Genomic DNA, 19,887 nt, shown 5'->3' with positions numbered 1-19,887 from the left:
GTTAGTTCTGGTGCCCAGAACTGAACATAGTTCTTCAACTGTGATCTCACTAGGAAAGTAAGCAGGGAAACTGTTATCCACTTAATCCTGGAAGCTGTGCTTTTCTTAATGTAGCACAAAATGAGACTAACTTTTTGCCCAAACATCACATTGTTAGTTGACTGAAGCTCCCAGATCTCTTCAGATAAATCCCTGTCTAATTGTGCCTTCTTTATTCTGTACTCTTGAAACGGATTTTTTTAACACAAATATAATTTGTAACATTAATACATTAATTCTGATTGGATTTTATCTTGTTAGATTCAGCCCAAAATTCTAACCTGTCAAAAAAATTTCAATCCCTGTCTGTTATACAGTTGGTTGGTGAAATGCTCCTGCTTTTGTGTCAGCTGCAAACATATTGAACATACCATCTATAACTTGATCCCAGTCATTAGTAAAAATATTAGAGTATAGGATCAAACAAAAATCCCTTTGTCAGGCCACTGTAGAGTGTCTTCTCACAAAGTTGACATTGAATTTTTTTTTTTTACGCTTTTGGAAGTTGATACAGATGTTAATTTAGTGACAAAGCTGCTAACTAAGTAGGAGAGGCAGAATGGGATTCCTTATCTTGCTGATTCCAAATCTAACCCTTAAAATCATTACATCATACTACTTCTAATGATCGTGGAACTATAGTAATAGTAACAACAGTTCATATTTCTATAGTGCTTTAAAGGCTCTTCAGGGTTCTTTCATCAAATTTATGAAGTACTGAAGTTCAAGGTACTTTTATTCCTATTTTACAGATGAGAAAACAGACTCAAAACATAAATAACTTCTCAAAAAAATCATATAATTTCAAAATTAGGAGAAGAAAAAGAAAAGAAAGGAAATAAGAAGTATAGTCCCTGCTATCTGTCTGATGGTTACAAATATTATCTGATCTTCACACAAACCCTGCAAGATAGTTGCTGTTAATATTTATAGTTGAAAAAACTGAGGCAAAGAGAGTGTGACTTGTCTGAGGTTACACAGATAGTAAATGCCTAAAATTGGATTTGAACTCCAGGCCCATGGGTCTATGTCCTGCACTACCCAACTGCCATATTAGAAGATAAATTCCAGTCATCTGACTTTAAGAGGGTCTCTCTACGAATACTATCATCAACATAACAAAACTCAGAGGAGTCCAAAGACAATCTGTAAAAATGCCAGTATAGCCATCATCTTTTTCCCTCTTCTTCATCCCAGAATATTTATGAAATACATAGATTTATAAAAACTTACAAGATTTCTTATAAGAATAAGAAATGATCATATTGACTAAAAGTCTATTATTCCTTTCAAAATATCAAAACACTTAGCTAATATTGGAAGAGGATAGGAAACAAAAGACATCCTGATTCTAAGAACCTGATGAGCACAAAGACTTCTTAATGTTACCAATGTAAATATTAAGGCTGGGTCATCTATAGGCCAGTTTGTGCTATTTGAGAGTTTATCCTTAAAAAAAAGCTCCCCAATTGCAAGAATTGATTGTTAATATGAGAGAAATAATCATTTCTCTCAATGACTAGGGTTAGAACCCACATATTGTGATTCCAAACTCAGTATTTTTTCCCTTATGCCTAGACTCCATACTAGTAAATTGATCTTTTAGATGCCAAATTTGGTCTCCCTTAGGGAAGTAAGTCACTTGAAAGGACCTTAGCTACCTATAACATATCTTCAGATATTTAGCGTACCTAATTCCTAAGAGTTGGCTCTAATCTGTTCAAGTAGAAGGTCTTATATTGGTTCTTAGACCTAGTTTAAATATCAATGTTGAGTTAAAAAAAATCACGAAATTCATCTCCTCAGCCATATAAGTCTGAAAATGCTTAAGGCAAAGGTATATAAAATGGATAAAATGCTGATATTAAAACTTTCCTCCCATTTTTCAGTACCACCTAATATTCATGGTTCAGATGAACTTACTCAACTGACTGTCATTGAAGGCAGCCTCATTAGTTTGATATGTGAGTCCAGTGGCATTCCACCACCAAGTCTTATTTGGAAAAAGAAAGGTAAGAAAAGCCTCTTCTTGCCCTTTGAAAACATGTTTTTTTTTTTTAAAGAAATATGTTCTCTTATTTTTGTTTTTATTGTTGTCAGCCTGGCATTTCATTTTAGTGGCTTTTTGTTCATTTCTGAATTTTGCATTTATGTAATATAGAATAGCTTAAACATTCAACTATATTGTAAAATTTGCATGTTACTCAATTAGAGGCACTCTTCTAAACTCAGACTTTTTTTAAAACACTGACTGATCATCAGAAGAGAGCAGTAAAATAATTTTCTCTGTCATTGTTAGATTGTAAAATTAGGCACTTAGTGGAGAGTCTGAATTAACAAAGCATCTGTGCCAAATGTTAATGGAGACACTGTTATAGTGGCAACATGCATTTTAAATCAGAAGAACTGGCTTGGAATGGCCTATAAACCTCTTAGCTTCATTATTCTCATTTTCCAGGTGAAATGATTGAACTAGATGGATTCTTAAGACTTCTTATAGTTTTAAAAGGAAATTCACTGAAAATCCCTAATTTTAAAACATTTTGGTTTAAAAATTTATCTGTGACTATCAACCATGTGATGTACTTTTTAAATAATAATTTTGATTAGGATTGTTTGATAGCACATACTTAAATTTTTATTTTAAGACCTAATGTTAGACTAGAAAATTATCAACTGGTTCTTTTCCTTTTAGTTTCTTTTTTTCTCTTGAAATTTCTCTATTTCACCATTTACAGGCTAACTAAAGAGTACTGATTAGAAAGAAAATTTAACATGCTCTCTTTTTCTAGTGTGAGACAGTTTATGCCTCTTTAAGTTTCCTGGTGGCCCTTATCTAGAGACTTACCATGCAGACACCTGATTGGCTTTAGTTCTACTGTAGCTTCAAACTTCCCAAATCAAGTCTCAGCCTCCTCCACATCAAGGATTATAGATATATTTCCTTACATTTGACTAATTTTTTTACCCTTTGTCTTTCTCTCTTTAATTCCATTATTTTTGTTTTTTATTCCTTTCAAAGTTGAATTTTTATAAAGAAGATTTACAGATTGCATAATATTTTCCTCAAGGGAGGGAAGATTGTCTCTTGATTATTTGAACAAAGATGTTATTGCATGATACCTAGCAAAGTAGTATATACAAATTCTGAAACTGGATGTTTTTTTCAGGGTCTCCAATGTTAACTGATTCCACAGGAAGAGTCAGGATGTTATCAGGAGGCAGACAGCTACAGATTTCAATTGCTGAAAGGTCTGATGCAGGATTATATATATGTATTGCATCAAATGTTGCTGGGAATGCAGAGAAAAAATACAATTTGCAAGTTTACAGTAAGTCAACCAGTCTTTTGCTTACTTTACTTTTTCTTTATTTCTGTCTTTTCTCTTTATGCTATTGTTAGAATTCAATCAAAATCCTAAAGCTGCATCACAACACTCAACTATTTGGTTTAAAAATGAAAAATGAAACCAACAATCAAATAATCTTTTTGTACAATCCCTACAATGACTGACATCTCTTTCCCCAATCCTATATTTTAAGCCACTTCTTAAGTGTACTAAGTCATCATTGGCAAATGTCACAGCCTAATCCCTCCCATCAACTTTCTCTCCATTGTTTTAAAGGCTAACTACAGTTTTGATTCTCTAGAGGTTGTAGCATTTCATTTTTTATATCTACATAATATCACTGAGAGAGTATTTGCATTATTAAAATGTTATACTTTTGATTCAAAAAACCAATTTTTTGAATAGAAAAAATGTTGCCCCAAACAAGACTTCTTAACCAGGGGAACTTAAAAAAAAATAGATTTTGATAATTATTTTAATATAATTGGTTTTCTTTGTAATCCCATCTACTTTATTTTTTACTTTAAAAACCTTGTTCTGATTTCCCTAGATGGCCAAAAGGTCCTATAACCCAGAAAAGGTTAAAGAACCCTGGCCCAAAGATACTTGAAAATATTAAAATATATTAAAAGGTTATGACATTGTATCTTGAAATTTTGTTTGAAGTCTATCTTTTAGTTTCATAGTTGTTTCTTGGAAGATGCTAAAAATGCTTTGTAAATCCTATCTATAATAATCTTACAATACTGAAACAACTTTATATCTAATATTATGATACATATAAGAAGCTTAATAGTTAAGTTTTGAAGGATGGGTTTTTTATCAGTTTAAGTTTATATTTTATTTATATTTGTTTATTCAAAGCTTATTATATATAATACATAATATATAATATAATTTATATAATAATATATTGTATCATATGTGATATATGATATATAATATTGTTATATAATATATTCTATTATTCAGAATTTATATTTGGAAAAACTCAGTCCATGAGAAAAATAAAATAGTTCAAAGGAACTACAGTATTCTAAGACAAAGGGAAAGGTGGTATTTTAAAAAGATCTTTTACTAGAACTTGCAAAGTCATTCCATGTCTTGGGGCCTCAGTTTCTGCCTTCCAAAAGAAGAAGTTGGATAATATTTGTTCTCTAAGATCATTTTCAGTTCTCAAACTCAAATGTATTTAGATCAGAAAATTTCATTATATTTTCTATATATAAGGCTATGCAAAGGGTGTGTGCTTCAAATTGGGGCTTATCTAAGACAAACCACTATTCAGGGAAAAAAATTAGAACACTACAAGGAAAATTTTAAATTGAAAATATAAAGAGAGCTCATTTTTTCAGACTCTCTTTAAAAATGATTTTTTCAATACCATCCTTTCTCACATTTTGTCAAAAATGTTGTATCATTTATAGCTCTCTCTGTCAGTTTATCACCACTATGTCTTGAAGTCTTAGTTTTTTTTTAACTGTCTTTCATAGTTGTTGACTTTTACAGTCAACTTTATTCATTCTGTTCTTGTTTATATGAAAATACTTGTGTTTTTCATGAAGTATAGCTTTGGATTTTACGGTATCTTTGTCTCCCTACTTCTCTAGCTCGTCCGACTATATTAGGAAACAGTAATCACCCTGCTGAAGTCACTGTGACTCGAGGGAAGAGTGTCACTTTGGAATGTGAAGTACAAGGTATTCCTAAGCCATCAGTAAGCTGGATGAAAGATGGCCGCCCTCTGTTCACTGGGAGAGGAGTGGAAATTCTGAATGAAGGACACGTTCTTCAACTGAAAAACATCCATGTCTCAGACACTGGCCGTTATGTGTGTGTGGCAGTGAATGTAGCAGGAATGACTGATAAAAAATATGACTTGAGTGTTCATGGTGAGTAATAAAGAAAAAGGAAATTAAGTAGGCAATTTTAACTTTTAAGTTTTAGGCTTTAACTTAGTTTTTTTTTTTTAATTTGATGTCTAACATCCTGAAGGTTAGATATATGCCTTGCTTTCCATATTCTGAAAGGTCATTCTTGGTATAGTCCTACAATTCTTCGTATATATTAAATGTATTCTGTTTTTTTTCTATCCTGGTTCCTTCTGGATTTTATTGCTTTTTCTTTTTTTTCTGAGATAAAGAGACAGCTTTTTATGAAATTAATCAAATTTATATATTTGCCTCAAACTATTAGGAACTACTTCTCAAAGAGAAGAACCTAGAAAGTATCATTATATTTACCTAGGCTAAAATAACTCTTACGTCTTCCATCTTTGTGATTCCTTTGCCTTTTTTAACCTTAATGATATACAAGCAGCTAAAGGTGGTTGTATACTAGGTAATGAATAAAAAATATTCATCGAAATAAAAACCAATGTGTATGCACAAATGTGCCCCATATGCAATATGTATTTAAATATCAGGGGAACAATATTGACTTTAAAACTTACATCAGTGTTATGAAGCCAGGAAAGAAATACACAAAGTCTTGCTTTGCTACTTGGTATTAGGAGACCAAAGTGTGAATCTTTAAGACCTAATAGATGTTAGATTCCAAAAGTACCTTCAGATCATCTTTTTAAGAAAAGACAAAGAAGAAAATGTTAGTTGTGTTATTTTGACTTATGTAAGGATAGCTTTGGAAATTATCTGATCTGCTTATCTTCTTTGGTCCTAATTGAATCTAATCTTAGAATATTAACCTTATTCCATGGTTATAGACTCAACCATTAATCACAGTCATTAATCTAGAAGATGTAAAATACTAGTTATGTGAGAGTCTAGACTAGAATGTATGAGTGACTGAGAGTCAATTGCTACTTTGGAGAAGGGAAGATATTTAAATAAAATACATGTTATGTCCACAATGCTATTTTTGTATAACAAGAGAGAAGAATTTTAATTTAATCTATCTAGTGCTTGCTTCAGGTTAGTTCTTTTTATTATTTTTAGCTTACTAGAATATGTGGCAGGAGGGAAAAAAATCTTTCATTAGGTACTTGTTTTCTATTGATTTATTTGCTTTTGTGTTACAGTCCCGCCAAGCATTGTAGGAGACCAGGAAGTACCTGAAAACATAAGTGTGGTGGAAAAGAATCCTGTTACATTGACTTGTGAAGCATCAGGAATTCCTCTACCTTCAATAACCTGGCTTAAAGATGGATGGCCCATTTCTTTAAGTAGTTCCATGAGAATTTTGTCAGGTATCAGTAAAATAGATGCTACTATGGACTCCTCCATAAAGAGACCAGAAGTATTGATGGTACATCACAGAGTGGCCTTAGCTAGGCACAAATTCTCTATGCCTTGTTATTCAGTATTTTGGATTTTGATGTAGGATTTACCACAAGAACCAGATTTTATAAGTTTGGTTATTTAAGAAATTTTCAGATTAATTGAGGATATTTGAAGGAATACCATTTAATGTTTAAGTGGCTTCTTTATGCTGGACTCTGTGCTAGGTGTTGGTGATACAAAGACAAATATGACATGGACCCTGTCCACAGTCAAGATAGCTTGCATTTATATAACGCTAGAGGTTTGCAAAAAGCTTATCCTATATTATTACAATGGATTCTCACAAAAGTCATGTAAAGCACATTCTATTATTGTCTCTGTTTTACAGATGAGGGAATATCACTAGTAAGTACCTGAGGTAGAATTAGAATTAAAATGTGCCTGACTCTCCAATAACTTTCAAATACTTTTAAAATTTTTGTGCTTTAAAGAAATGCTACTAAAATGGATGAAAATGAAATTATAATTCAGAAATATAATAATAATTTGAAAATATGGACTATCATTACTGGAATAAAATTTAAAATGAGAATAATAACAGGTATCACTTATATAACAATTTAAAGTTTGCAAAATGTTTTAAAAATATTATCTCAGTTGATCTTCACAGTATACCTGGGCTGGAGATGTCATTTTTATTCACATTGTATAGATGAGGAAATAGATGGAAGATGGAGATAAAGTGACTTGCTCAGGATCACACAGTTGATGTTTAAGGCCAGATTCTAGGTAGAGCACTCTATTTCACCACTACCTAAATAAATGTGAAGCAGTCTCAGAAGATTAATAGCTGAAGGACAGAATTGGGGGAAACCTTACTAGTTTATATGAAAACAACCTAGATTCCAAAGGTACCTTCAGATTATCTTTTTAAGAAAAGACAAAAGAGAAAAAGTTAGCTTTGTTATTTGGATTCATATGAAAATTGCTTTGGGAATCATCCAGCCTGTTTACCTTCTTTGGTTCTAATGAATTGAATCTTAGAGTTTTAACCTTATTCTATGATCATAGACTCAATCTTTAACCACAGGTATTAATCTAGACTAGTCAAGGCAGAGGACTAACAATGAGAAATGCCTAATTCTTCTTGGTAGATTGGAGGTATGGAAGGAGGTATATGTTATCAGACATGGCTAATGTGTTGATTTAATTTGCTTGACTCTACTTGTCCCAAGGTAGTATTCTATGGGTGTTGAGGAGGGGCAGGGGGGGAAACCACAGAAAAGTTACAGGGGTGTAGAAAAAAAGAAAAGAATCTTAAAATATTTAAAAAGAAAAACATTTAATGGTTTAGTTGTCTGGAAATTTAATTTTGACTGTGACTTGAATGCTAAAAAATCAGTCTTAGCACATTCTTGGGCTGAATTAATGGAAATGTAGTTTCCAGAACAAGGGAGATAAGAGGCCACTAGATTCTAAATTGAAGAGAGTTCATTTGGAGTATTTTTATCCACATTTTAGAAGAAACATTGGCAAACTTGAATTCCTTCAAGGGAGGGCAAGTGGGATAATGAAAAGGCTGGAATCACTGTCATCTGAGAAGCAATTAAAGGAACTAGGATTGTATTTCCTGGAAAAGACAATCTTAGGCAGATGTGAAAGAAGTGATTACATGAGAGTGTGTGCTAGAGGGTATGAGTGACTTTGAGTAAGTCACCACTTTCAGACATGGAAGTAGTTAAAGGACATGTAAGTCCACACTGTCATTTTCGTATACCAGGGAGAGAGAAATTTTTATCCATCTTCAAACATTTGAAAAGCTATTGTGTAGAACAGGGATTAAATTATTTCAAAACTTGAACCTCAAAATAAGATAGAACTTTTTAAACAAAGTTACTCAGAAGTGGAATGATCTGCTCTAGTTCAAGTCAAGCATCTATTAAACACTTTTTATGTGGTGGACACTGGGTATACAAATAGAAACAGAAACCCAGACTCTGTCCTGAAAGGACCTTACATTCTATTGGGGATGGGAAAGGGAAAGGGATCTGAAGAGCAAAGAAGGCTGAGAATTCCACAGTGATGAAGCATTACTGGTCTGAGTCTTTCCTCCATATGGAGGTTCCAGGAAGGATTCATCAGTGAAAGGAGGGACCTAAGAGATAATACGGATGAAGCATACTAGCAAAGTCTGGAGAGTGAAGCATGAGTGGTCAAGATTGTTCTTCAAAATGGAGCTTCCAAGAAGAACTTACCAATGAAAGAAGGAATCCACAGAGACTTGATGAGATAGTTATTTCCCTATCACCATGTATAAATATAGATTGAAAAAGCATTTGTCAAGGTCGGTAGCATCTCCTAAGAATGGGAGAACTAGGCTTTAAATCCAACTCTGTGATAATTGAACCTAATATCTATTAGCTAAGTCATTGGACTTCTCTGGTCCCAGTTTCTTCATTTGTAAGGTCAAGTAATTTGGAGCTGGAGAGAGTATTTTATCTAACCTCCTCTTTTGCACATGAAGAAACTGAAACCTGTTAAAGTTAAATTACTTGCCCAAAGGTCAACAGATTACCCAATAAATAGCAAATAGCAAAGTCAGAATTTTGACTCTGAATCCAATGTTCTTCCCACTGTTCCACACATTGTGTGGTACTCCCCAAAGTCCCTTCTACCTCTACCATTCTGAGCTTCTAAGATCATGAATATTGTGAGTAGGTGGTCTACAAGGTCTCTTCTAGCTCTAAGGTTTTATGATTCAACTTTATATATTGTAGGAGCTGAAGAAAGATATTGTAATGCTATTAACTATATTATTGGAATGAATAATCTTTTAAGAGCTCTGTTATTTCTGTTTTGGGAGCCATTTCCTCTTGCATGGCTCCCACTTCCATCATTTTATGAGTACTTCTAGTCTCTATTGACTTTAGGAATGTACTAGAAGTTTAAAAAATTATTGCTAAATGTTGGTTGCAGAACATTGCACATAGTGTTTTATAGTCATCAAACAGCTTATACACTAATCTGTAAGGTGCCCCTCCCTTCCTTCCCTCCTCATTACCTTCCCATCTCCCCAGAAGAGTACAGCAAATAACCAAATCCCTATTGATGAAAAGTGGGAACACTTAACAGCCAAACCAGAGCCCTTGGGGATAGTTAGAAGCTGAGCAGAGTGATGAACTTGGGTTTTTTGGTTGACTTGAAAGAGTGGGGTTTTTGTTTTCTCTTGTTTTGCTTGAACAGCTGCTGGAGATCCATGAGCTAACAGATTCAAACTATTTCACCCTAAAGCTCTGCCAAAGGAGTTTTTCAGTAACAAAATCTGAACCTTTGCCTTACACAAGAGATGAATGAGTATCAGATGAATGGCACATGACTTGTTGACATTCAGCCTTTGCCCAGTTTGCAGTATGCTTCTGGCTCAGTAAAAATCTGTCCTCCTGAGGGTTTTAAAGTACAGCTATTTTGAAAATAGTAATGGATTTGGTGACAACCTTGCCATCATTATTAAGTGGACCAAAGATAGATAACTGCTAGACAAAATGAAATAACTCCATATAAATATAACTTGCTTTCAGAAACTGTTTGATTTCCATTTTAGTTAAATGAGAGATCTGTAAACACCAAAAAATTATGGCCCTGGGCTTTAAATGATGGTGATTTGCAGGGTGTGAATGACCCATGTGTTTTTGGTTACTCAAATATCTCTAAATTGAAATTTGGAGTCAATATTATATAATAGAAGTGCTGGATTTGAATATAGAGGACTGAGATTTGAAATTAGGCTTTGCTTTATGTTAGGTAAATGGCAACAAACAAGATGCTTGCTTGTTGTGTGCCTCATCTATAAAATGAAGTTAAATTAAATGCTGGCCTGTTCTAAAGTTAAGTCTATAATCCTGTGAATGAATGAAATCAGTCACCTAAACAAGGATTAAGTTGTTGAAGTCTTTTCTGATACTGGATATTTTCCTTCTTGTATTTAGTCTGTACTTAATAACTGATTTGACTGTCAGTTAAAAAGAACTTGTGAATTTAGGCAATGAGGCTTTTGGAGGATAGAATAATGTTGTGTAAGTTATTATCATAGCAACTAGCAGAGTTTGACTTTAAAGAAGTATGTGTTGGATAATGATCATATTATTTTAACTAATTGTTTTGATGTTATATAGATACAACTTTAATATTTTATGCTTAAAATGACAGAAAGCAAACTAGAGACTTCTGAAGAAAATGTAACATTTTCCTGTTCTACCTTTCTGAGTTCTTGTAATGTTCTTTTTTTCCTTCCTGCTAATCATTCAGTTAACTAACAAGTATGTATTAAGCCCTTATTATGTGCCAGGTATTGGCCTAAGTGCTGGGAATACTTATCATGCTCCCTGTTATCTGTTTCTTCTCAATCTTCTCAGTTAACTCAACATCCTCCCCCTCAATCCACTATTTATGAGAGTCAATGTTCAATCAATAAATATTTATTCAGCACCTATGTGCCAGGAACTTTGCTAAATGCTTAGATTCAAAAACAAAAAAAAAAAAAGAAAAAGAAAATCCATATCCTCAAGAGCTTTCAATTTAATTGGAGGAGATAATAAAAAAAGAAAAGGAAAAGGTAGGCAAGGAAGTGTCCAGTGTAGAGGCATCATAGAAAATTTGAAGATGTTCAAAATGAGTGCCAGAGAAATTCAAAATGTGGCTAAGTGGGGAATGGGGATATGTCTGAGGAGAGCTGTCTGAGTGTGACATAAAACTTATTCCTGGGTTTCCTGCTCCTTTATCACTATACTCTCTTTTAGTGATCTTAGCGGGTCTCATGGGTTTAAATGTCATCACTATCAGATAGCTTCAAGACTTATATACAAACACCCTTTTCTCTGTTGCTAACTCTGGTCCTACATATCAAATTGCATTTGATATCTTCAACTGAATGCCTTATAAACATTTAAAATGAAACATGACTAAAACAGAAAATTATGTTTAATTCCAAACCCTTCTTTCTTCTGTCTTCATTGGAAAAGTTGCTGCTCCACAGTTGGAGATGTGTAAAAGAATGTTATGTCAAAGGTTAAGATATGATTGGGAAACCTTGCTGTAAGCATTTCCATCCTTTAAAAGAGGAAGAAACAAAATGGTTATTTGTCTTCAAGATTCCTATCATTACTTCCTTCATAGACAGAATCAGGTTGAGCCTGGTCACTTCGTGTATCTTTTAAAGGATGAAATTCATTAAACCAAATCAAAACTTAATTTCTTTGCTTTTCTGCAAGAGAAAAAAATTTAAGAGATGTTCACCTGAATTAATTAATTAAAACATTTATGGGCTGTTTTTAAATATAAATGAGTGTTAAGTGTTTAGAATACAATCATTGCTCTAAAAAAACTCATTCTGATGAAGGAAGATAATTCACAGAGGAAGTTTCTGCTGCAAGTTGGATGATAGGGTCCTGTAGTCCTTCAGGTATAACAATAAAACAGATGTTATTATGTCTTCTTAAATACAGATATCACTTACATCAGTAAAACCATAACTTTTTCTGATGTTAAATGCATCAAGGACCCTGGTGGCAAGAAGTGTCTGAATCTTCCATGGATTAGAATCTTCCATAGGCTGCTAAGAGATTAAAACCTAAAACACATGTAGAGGCCATTTCTGGAGTTCCATAAAGTTTGATTCTCTGCATAGTAGCTTTAGGGTCAGGCTAGTAGCACCCTTGGTGACTTAGGCAGTTCTATTATTCCTGTGATTCTTGATCTTAACCTGCCCATAGATGCAAGTGATTAGTGATTGAATCACTGAAAATAACCCTCTCTACAAAACCAAGCCTCTGTGGCAAGCTTGTAAGCTGTTTCCTGACCTTATATGTTTCTTCTTTTTGACTAGGCAATCTGGGGTACATTACAAGATAATATAAATTTTGTTCAGATAACCCAAGATGACTGCAAAAAAAAATAGCATGATCTGTAATGATAGTATCAGAAACACTAAAATCTAGACTGAATCAACCTGCTGTGAAATTGTAGGAACAACAGCTTTTTAAACTGTGGAGCAAGAGCTCAAAGAAGGGATAGGTCCCTACTTGAAATAGACAACTGCCAAAGGGATATTCCTAAAGCACAAGTCTGACCACACCATTCCTTTCCTTGGCAAACTCCAGTGACTCCTGGTTAATGCAAAGATAAAAAACAACATTCTCCATTTGGCATTTAAAGTACTTTGCAATCCAGTTCCCACTTTCTTTTTGAACATCACTTCATTTTCTATACCACTCTCCTTCACTCAATTGTTGGTCAATATAATCTGATTAGTTATTCTTTGTATGTCATACACAACAAACTTTCTGCCATTACTATACTTCTGCATGGGCTGTTAGTTCCTCGGTCTTGTAATGCATTACCTTCTCATCTCCATTTTTTAGATTCTAATTTTTTCAAAGCTTAGTCAAAGCATCACTTCGAAATGAAACCATGCCTGATCCCTCCAATTCTTACTATTTCCCTGTCCAGAAATTGTAATCGATTTATTTTGAGAGATAACCTTGGCCAACAGGGTTCAGAGAGCTGCTGGCTTCAGAGTCAAGGACCAAGCTCTCTATGACAATTCTATGGCTTCAGATGATTCATTTAAACATTTAAACTTTCATAATTTCAGATTCTAGGATTAACAATTGCAAAAAAAAAGATGGCATTCTATTGTAGTAGAAAAAGTTTCATCATATTAAAATTGCAGATCTTGTTCAAAGAAAGCTTTTATATCTATTTTGTTCATATTTATATATGTTTGTGATACTTCCCTTGATATGACATACATTCTTTGAGGAAACGAACTATTCCAGTTCTTTCATTGTTTCTATTTGTTTCAGTGAACAAGCATTTATTAAAGATATATTAAGCTGGTAAGTCTTTAATGAATGCTTTTTGATTGATGTTAATGGTGTCATCTGATTTCTCTTTCAAGAAGAATGTTATTTGAACTCAAAAAGAGAAGCTCAAATGATGAAAGGTGAATTTATATTGAATTGAAGTGAGTTGTTAAAATCTACAACTTTGTACCCTAAATTTTTTCAAGACACATTACTCAATGAAGTAAGTGGCAGATGTTAGTGCTAAATCACTGTCAGTAATCATTGAAATCCTAGGGAGAATGGACAGGTATCACAGCATCAAAGAAGGGCAAATATTCCAGGTTTTTTTCATGTTTTTTAAATGAGAAGAGAATGACATCTGAATACTCTAGACCAGTAATATTGACTTCTAAAGTTGGATTGTGTGCCTTTAGCTCTGTAACCTTTTATTGCTAAAAGCTATTTGAACCTCAATAGGAATAATTCATGATGGATTAATCTTATCTTTATAAACAGGATATCTATAGTGGATTAATATAGACAGATTGTGCCTCGTAATGCTTTTGGCAAAGTCTTTCATATCCATCCCAGATGAAAAGATATAGATTAGATGACCATTAAGTAAAGTGACTTTAGCTTGAAAACTAGATGAAAAGAGTAGTCATTTATAGCTGAGATGAAATTAGAGTGAAATATGGAGTAGAGTTCTTCAGTATTCTTTCCTTGGTTTTACATCATTATCAGTAATTTAGATAAAATCATTGAAACTATGTTTGTTGAATTATAGATGACATAAAGCTTTAAGGATAGCCAGCATATTGATCAATAAAGTTAAGAACAACAAAAAAAAATTTCAACATGTTAGAATTATGAGCTGAATGAGATTAAATTTAATGAGGAAAATTATAAAGTTCTGTTAATGAATTAAAACAATTTTCAGCCCAGTATATAAAAAGTGTTGTTTTGGGCTCATAAAAACAAATTAATAAATACAAATTTGGAGAATGACTGCTAATAATAATACCTATGGAAAATATCTATATGGCTTTTGGTCAAGAAGGCTGCTTTAATATACGTACTACAGGAAAAAATCACCCCCATTCAGGGAAATACAGTGAGAAACTGTGGTAACATTTTCTATTCCAGAATTACAGAAGTCTATAGGCAAAAGGAAAAGGGCCACAAATAGTGCCATTGCAGCCAAATAAGCCATTGGTTTCCCGCAGGATTAAGAGACAGGCCAGAGATATATGTAGCCTGCAGAGATCTGTGTCAGGAGCCAACAGAAAAGAAAGTCCCCATGAGAATGAGCCAAGAGGATTGATAACTTTGGAAGCCACAGGGAACAGGAAAAAGTGGAGTATCCTGACAGGGATGGGCCTAAACCTCAATGTAGAAGAAAGCCCAGGAATCTAGTGATATAAAGTGAGATCAAAGAAGCCCAACTACCCCATACAGAAATACAACAAGGGAATAAATACTGTCCCTAGAACAAATTTCTAATCCAGGAACCAAAGATTGAGAGAATAGCAAAACAAAGAAGACACAGGTCAGTATAAAAATTATTACAGATTTAGAGTTTTAATAATACCCAAGCTAGAAGAAAAAAGTAGCATAACAAAGCAGAAACTGAAAAGAAAAAAAGAAGTGTTTTCCATCAGGGCTACATGAATATCTAGAAGATATGTAGCAAAAAGATAAAAAACAAAACAAAAGCTCTGGAAAAAAATATCTGAAGGGGGAATAAACAGCTTAGATAACGAAGGCATTAACTTATCCAAGTAACAGAGTCTTTGAAAACTAAAATAGATCAAACAGAAATGAATAACTTACATGAAACATCAAGAAATGCTAGAATAGAATTTTTAGAATTAAAAAATAGGAAAATATAAGATACTTAATATGAAAAACAATTTGCTCAGAAAAGAGAGAGAGAACAGAAGAATCTAACTCTCTAAAAAATATGATTTAAAAAAAAATCTAAGGAACTGTATTTTAAGAAATAAATGCAAGCTGACCAGACCTTTTACAACCAGAAGCCAAAGTTTTAAAATTATTGATCACTGTCTGAAAGAAACCACAAAAGGAAAAACACCAATGTTGTCATAGCTAACATGCAGAAATTCCATGTTAAAGAAAAAATACTGCAAACATTTACAAAGGAGTTCAAATATGAAGAAAACACAAGGCCTCACAACTTCTACTAATAATAAGAAGAGATCTGATATATCCTCAATGCTTCAAAGTGCAAAAAAATAAAGGATTTTAAACAAGAACTTCTCCTAAAAGACTGAGTATAATTCTACAATAGAATAAAATGGGACTTTTATGGGATAGTGAATTTTGCTAATTTTTGATGAACAAAACAGACCTAAATAGGAATAAAATTTGAAATGAAAACACAAGTATCAAGAGAAACCTCAAAAAATAAATTTGAGAATTGGCAGGATCATTAGAATAGTGTGCTGCTAACATTCTGATAAAAGAAATGTGTCTCTTCAGAACTAAAATGATTTCCAAAGAGTTTTTGAGAGAGTTAAATGAAACAAACAAGATTGATTTGTGGATTGGTGCTGTGCTGAGTTTTAAGAGGGGAAAGAGAAGGAAGTATTAAAAGAATATTGTAGATTTGAAAGGAGAAAGACAGTTGGAACTTGCTATTTCTCATAATTGGGTTGTTTGAGAAGCAGACACAAATGTGGAAGAAAGAATTGGGAAGCAAGCATCAGATGAGCCGCACTCTTAGGTGTAATGAAGAAAGGAATTTTAAATAAACATATGCACACAGATTTTCTATAGAAAGAAATTCAATGGGAGAATAAATACAGATTTGGAAGAGAGGTTTAGAGTGAAGGAATTATTACAAGAAAAAGTTTTCTGAAGGAGAAATTAAAAGACAAAAATAAAGAAAATTAAAAGAACTAGAATTTAAAAAGTACTCATTAATTAGAGAATGGCTGGAGAGTTTTTGAATATGAATGTAAAGGAGTATTGTTTCATTAAGAAATGATTTTCAAAAAGCAATTTAAGAGAATAAATATAATATAAAATAATAAAAAGTAGCAGAACTAGAACAATTTATAAAAGGATACCAATATTATAAATAAAGGAAATTCTGAAATACTTGATTACTCTGATCAATGCAATGACCAGCTATGTTTCCAGAGAATCTATAAAATTGAATGTTACCCACCTCCTGACAAAGAGATAATGAACTAATTCTATAGAAAAAAACACATTTTGGAGGATATGACCTATAGATTTATTTCCCTAGATTGGCTTAGCTGTTATGAGGATTTTTTCCTGTCCATTTTTAATTGAAGGAGGAAAAGTGTTTGCGATAGTGTTACTCCTCAAAAAAGGGACCATTAAAACTTAATAATGCACAGAAAAGAAAGAAGGAAATTCAGAAGGAAGCACAGACAGTTTTTAAAGTAATATGAATTTTTAAAAGGCAAGTAGTATGAAGTGGAAGATCATATACAGTCCTCATGTGTTATACTGTATATACTGAAATTTTATTTTTACTTTTATTTCAAAATAAAATAATGAACTATATTGAAAAAATATAAGATTTGGAGGCTAACAACATAAGCTAACAATGTGACATGGCTGCCAAAAATACTATAATTTTCCTAGGCTGCATTAAGAAAAAGTAATTATCAAAACAAGGAGATTGTCCATTCTGTTGTACCAGAAAAATTCCATATAGCCTATTGTATTCCATATAGGATACTGTACTGGATATCATACTTTAAGAATAACAACAACATATTTATATATTGCTTCAAAGTTTGCAAAACAGTAAACAAGATGAAATGTATACCAAAGAAGTATTGTTAAGGTAGTAATAGTAACGGGAAATTTCTTGTAGGAACTGAGGTTGTTTACCCTGAAGATAAAAATACTTAAGAGAAACATAATAGTTTTTAAACATTTGAAAGGTTATTTGTCATATGAAAAAAGAGAGTTAGACTTGTGGGGCATACTAGGAACAGTGATGGAGGTTGCAAATTAAAATCTGTCCAATGTATATTAATATCTTCTATGAGCAAAACACTATACAAAGAAGCATATTTTTGTTTGATAGGAGGAAAATATTTCTAAAAAAGAAATTCTGTTTGGATATGAAATGAGTTCCTCAAGAAGTACTGAGTTCTCCCTCAATTAAATTGAAATAAAATATTTTAACACTAAACATCATCTAAGTGACCAAATTCTCTTAAAGAATTTTTATTAGTATTGCTGAAAATCACTAGACCAGAAAGGGAAAACCAAAGAAAATAGATTCAAATATTCTTTTTCACTTACTATTTGTCACTTTGAGTAAATTGCTAGACCTCTGTGGATTTTACTTGTAAATTTTACTTATAAAATTAAGGTAATAGGCTAGATGACTTCTAAGATTTCTTTTTGCTCTAAATCCATACATTTTAAACTTTATCTGGTGATTTATCTATGTAGGAGGCAGGATGCTACGGTTGATGCAGGCCAGAGTAGAAGATGCTGGCCAGTATACTTGTGTAGTAAGGAACACAGCTGGTGAAAAAAGGAGAATCTTTGGTCTCTCTGTGTTAGGTAAGTAGATAATCCATCCAACTTGGACGCTTAGAAAATAGTTTGCATCAGAAGACATTCTTCTAATTGGTCCTCGATTATTCTGGAAACAAAGTAGAAATTTGTTTCCTGATTGATTTTATAATTATATTTCCTTAAATTAGATCCCAGAGTTGCCATATTAGCTAAGAATATTTTGATAGTCTACTTTTCCTGCATCTTGGTTTTGCCATAAATGAAGAACTTTTTTTGACCTGATATTTCTTCAGAGTAGAGCTTAGTGCCTGATTTGTTGCCAATGATTTTGAAATTTTGACTGCAGTTCCCAATAACTGATTATGATTCACTGTGACTTGAAAAATTCATTCTTCTTATTCTTCTTTCCTATGGCAATTTCAGTTTCTTGGGTTCCTCTGTATACTGGTAAAAATCAGAAGTAGTCCATTACTTTAAAAGAAACTTTTCTATTCATTTATCATAAAAAAAGTGATGTGATCTCTCTAATCCCTGGACTAAAATAGTATTATTATATTTTGTTAATATAGTGGAAAATTATAAATAAATGTATTAGAATCTCAGTCTAATTTACATATCAAAACTTTCCCTCTCCTTTCTTTAACTTATAATCAAATTTTGTTTATTTTCTAAGAATCCATCACATGGGAATTCATTATAATCTAATGGATATATCTTCATAACACAAAAGAATAAAAAGCAAGCTATTATGGACTTACTTACCAGTCTATTAAAACCCTCTCCAGAAATCTCTAATACAATCCCAATACCCTTCTCAAAACTTTTTTTCATAGCTGTTGTCAGTTCCTAAAAGGACACTCATTCCATGAAGTTGAGGCTCAGTTCTGAGGTCAATCTTCCATACCCAGTCCCCAGACCCAGAATGAATTATAAACAACACAGTCAATACTTCTCTTTCACCAACATTCTATCTCAGACTAGTTCAAATATAATTACTTTCCTCTCTTCATATTTCTTCCTTTTTCCTTCCCTTTTCTCCATTTTTTCTCTTTTCCTCTCTCCTTCCTTCCTTTTATATGTCTTTGTCTCATCTCCCTAGTCAAAAAAGATTACAACTTCTAACCTGTCTGCTATCCCCTTTGAGATTTAAACGAATGGATTTGTATATTGATTATAGCCACCATATATGAATGTCCATTTGACAGCTGGGTTTAAAGAGAAGAGACTGGATTCAGGGAGAACTAGTTGAGTGGCTATTATAATCAAAAAGACCAAGGGGAGTTAGAATGGAGATTGAGATGATTGAAGTCTTACTAGAAAGAACAGGATGATTGCTTCTATTTTGTTTTTCTTTGCTTAGTGCCTCCTAGCATTGTCGGTGAGAATACATTAGAAGATGTGAAGGTAAAAGAAAAACTTAGTGTTACGCTGACATGTGAAGCAATAGGTAAGGCACACATTTGTTTTTGTCTACCTCATAGTAGTAATATCGTATCTATATGATAATATTTATGAGGAAAATTAAGACTAGGAAAGCACACTAATTCAGTTTACCTTATGGTCTAAAAAGTTATAGTCATGTAATTCATGGCTAACATTCAAAAATTCTGTTTCCTAAAGGGAATCCAGTTCCACAGATAACCTGGCTAAAAGATGGACAGCTTCTCACTGAGGATGGAGATCATCAAATTATGTCTAGTGGACGTTTTCTTCAAATTACCAATGCCCAAGTGTCAGATACTGGGAGATATACATGCATGGCCTCTAATGTTGCTGGTGACAAGAGCAGAAGTTTCAGTCTTAATGTGTTTGGTAAGTATACCATTTTGTCTTTCCTATACATATACACTCATTTCATATATATATATATATATATATATATAT

At 32.8% G+C, this 19,887-nt stretch overlaps 1 protein-coding gene across 1 annotated transcript in view; it reads left to right on the top strand.

The window, feature by feature from the left end:
- Window positions 1–19,887, top strand: part of HMCN1 (hemicentin 1) — a 503,334-nt gene that overhangs the window by 354,186 nt on the left and 129,261 nt on the right. Inside the window, exons 43-49 of the mRNA XM_051998776.1 lie at window positions 1,929–2,051; window positions 3,210–3,371; window positions 5,000–5,281; window positions 6,427–6,594; window positions 17,935–18,048; window positions 19,364–19,450; window positions 19,624–19,815. Of these exons, the coding sequence (XP_051854736.1) occupies window positions 1,929–2,051; window positions 3,210–3,371; window positions 5,000–5,281; window positions 6,427–6,594; window positions 17,935–18,048; window positions 19,364–19,450; window positions 19,624–19,815 (1,128 nt within the window). The remainder of the gene's footprint in view (window positions 1–1,928; window positions 2,052–3,209; window positions 3,372–4,999; window positions 5,282–6,426; window positions 6,595–17,934; window positions 18,049–19,363; window positions 19,451–19,623; window positions 19,816–19,887) is intronic.

The sequence above is a fragment of the Antechinus flavipes genome, chromosome 4 (genome assembly GCF_016432865.1).
Source record: "Antechinus flavipes isolate AdamAnt ecotype Samford, QLD, Australia chromosome 4, AdamAnt_v2, whole genome shotgun sequence".
In the NCBI taxonomy this organism is placed as follows: Eukaryota; Metazoa; Chordata; class Mammalia; order Dasyuromorphia; family Dasyuridae; genus Antechinus; species Antechinus flavipes.
Note: the sequence above shows the minus strand (reverse complement) of the source record. Positions and strands in the feature narration are given on the sequence as shown.